Source organism: Piliocolobus tephrosceles, chromosome 5 (genome assembly GCF_002776525.5).
Source record: "Piliocolobus tephrosceles isolate RC106 chromosome 5, ASM277652v3, whole genome shotgun sequence".
NCBI lineage: Eukaryota > Metazoa > Chordata > Mammalia > Primates > Cercopithecidae > Piliocolobus > Piliocolobus tephrosceles.
In genome coordinates, this window is record NC_045438.1 from 88,992,548 (window position 1) to 88,994,947 (window position 2,400).

The 2,400-nt window shown below is 55.7% G+C and overlaps 1 protein-coding gene across 1 annotated transcript in view; it reads left to right on the forward strand.

The window, feature by feature from the left end:
* Positions 1–1,381: 1,381 nt before the first annotated feature.
* The window catches only part of ME1 (malic enzyme 1), a 224,103-nt gene continuing 223,084 nt past the window's right edge, over positions 1,382–2,400 (forward strand). The window contains exon 1 of the mRNA XM_026454537.2: positions 1,382–1,688. Coding sequence (XP_026310322.1) covers positions 1,611–1,688 — 78 coding nt within the window. The 5' untranslated portion in view covers positions 1,382–1,610. The remainder of the gene's footprint in view (positions 1,689–2,400) is intronic.

Genomic DNA, 2,400 nt, shown 5'->3' on the forward strand with positions numbered 1-2,400 from the left:
TTTTTTTTTTTTTTTGAGACGGAGTCTGGCTCTGTCGCCCAGGCTGGGGTGCAGTGGCCAGATCTCAGCTCACTGCAAGCTCCGCCTCCTGGATTTATGCCATTCTCCTGCCTCAGCCTCCCGAGTAGCTGGAACTACAGGCGCCTGCCGCCTCGCCCGGCTAGTTTTTTGTATGTTTTAGTAGAGACGGGGTTTCACCGTGTTAGCCAGGATGGTCTCGATCTCCTGACCTCGTGATCCGCCCGTCTCGGCCTCCCAAAGTGCTGGGATTACAGGCTTGAGCCACCGCGCCTACTAAAAATACAAAAATTAACCGGGCGTGGTGGCACATGCCTGTAATCCTAGCTACTCGGGAGGCTGAGGCAGGAGAATTCCTTGATCCTGGGAGGCGGAGGTTGTCTTGAGCCCAGATCGTGCCTGGCCAACAAAAGCGAAACTCCATCTCAAAATAAATAAATAAATAAATAAATAAATAAATAAATAAATAAATAAATCAGCTTTGCAAGATAATTTAGTTTAACCTTCTGCTTTTACCAAATAAGAGACCGAAGGCCTGAAAGACTGCTTACTCATCATTATTCAGAGAGAGCAGTGGTTCTTGAACATCAGGTTTCTAAAACTCCCAGAGAAATAATATACAAGATAAATAGGACTGTTTATTGGGCCTTTGCCTTGACTCTTATCTTATTGGAACACCTTGACTCTTATCTTATTGGAATTCAAATAAATTCCAGTGGAAAATCTACAGAAACTGACAGGTGTGGCGTCTGAGCTCTCCTCTCTGGGCTTCCTCCCAGTTCCCTTGGGCCTTGGCATTCTGGGTCAAGGTTGATTCTCTCCGGCCTCAGCGCCCGGGGCACGGCCTACATCCTGGACAGCGAGGCAAGGGCTGTGGATCTGTGGCTAGAGAGCTTCCAAGACACTAACGAGAAGGGAGAGACGAATCTGATTCTCCTCAGCCTGTTGAGGTCTTCTGTCAACAATCCTGGGGACCCCTCACGAGTCCTTCGGTCCCGTAGCCCCCTCGGTGTCTACGGCCACTGGCAGCTGCTGGCTCTGCCTGAACCTCTCAGGTTCGCACCTTCTGGCATCTACTCGCACTTTCTCCAGCCTTGCCGGGCAGGGGGAACCTGGCCTGACACTCCCCGCTCCCCTCCCCCACCCTGGGTCTCTGGGGTCAGCAGAGCCACCCAGTGCACTGTGTTTGGCATGCCCACATGGAGAGAGGCGACCACAGTGGTGATCATAAGCCCATGGTGGGCAGAGGCCCTATGGAGCCAAGGGCTCCGGCGGCCACCCCTACTCCGCCACCAGCAGCGCTGCCAGGGCCTCGCTCTTCCTCCTCCTCACACGCGGGCTCGGATGATCTCCTGCCATGACTCAGCGCTTCTCGCAGGCTGCCCTGCAGGGGACACCGGCTTCGCTCGGGCCTCTCCCGACGCGTCCGCCCCCTCTCGCCACCCACGCCCGCCCCTAGCCGCTGGGCCTTTCCCAGTGCGGCCGCCGCCGCCACAGCTGCAGTCAGCACGGGCACCCCAGCAGCATCCGCCGCCTGCACTGCGCGTGCCGCCCGCCCCGGCCTGACTCCGCCGCCGAACCCGGCGCCAGCCATGGAGCCCGAAGTCCCCCGTCGCCGCCACACCCATCAGCGCGGCTACCTGCTGACGCGGAACCCTCACCTCAACAAGGTAAACCCGCAGGCCCACCTGGCCGCCCATCGGCCCCTCTAGATCAGGGTCAGGCCCCTCTTGCAGGTCCCTGCACCATGGCCTCGCCCCTCCGCCACTCCCCTGGGAAGGTTCCCGGTGAGCGGCGGCGGCCTGCGGGGCGTTGGTGTGGGCAGAAGGAAGAAGGACGCCTAAACGGGTCAGTATCCACAAGAGTGATGGCAGGGCGGTGCCGGTACCTCTGCACCTGGGCATCCCATGTTAGGGATAGAGGTAAAGGTGTAACTTGTTTACGATACGGCAGCAATTCTCCGAAAACAAGAGCCCAGACAATGAAAGTAGTATCAGACAAAGTGTGTGAATGGGGTATTTTTAGTGAAGGTAGCAGGCAGGCTGCCAAGTCAGACTCCATGTGCCACCCACTTACTGGTTGCACAGAGTGTGGCAATTATTGGAGGTTGATAAGGCGAGAAGTGATTCAACTGGTCCTGCCCAGACAGAAATGTGTACTGAGTGCCTTCAGATCACGTTAGCAATGTGGAAATCCAAGTCCTCTTGGTTTCTGGAGTGACAAACTGTTCAGAGTCTGGGAATGCGTGGTGGGTGGCCTCTGTCTTGGACACTTTGCATGGCTTGGTGGAAGAGCTCTGTCCCAGACATGGGACTGTGGGTAAAGCCATTTCTTTTCTTTCTTCTTCTTCTTCTTCTTCTTCTTCTTCTTTTTTTTTTTTTT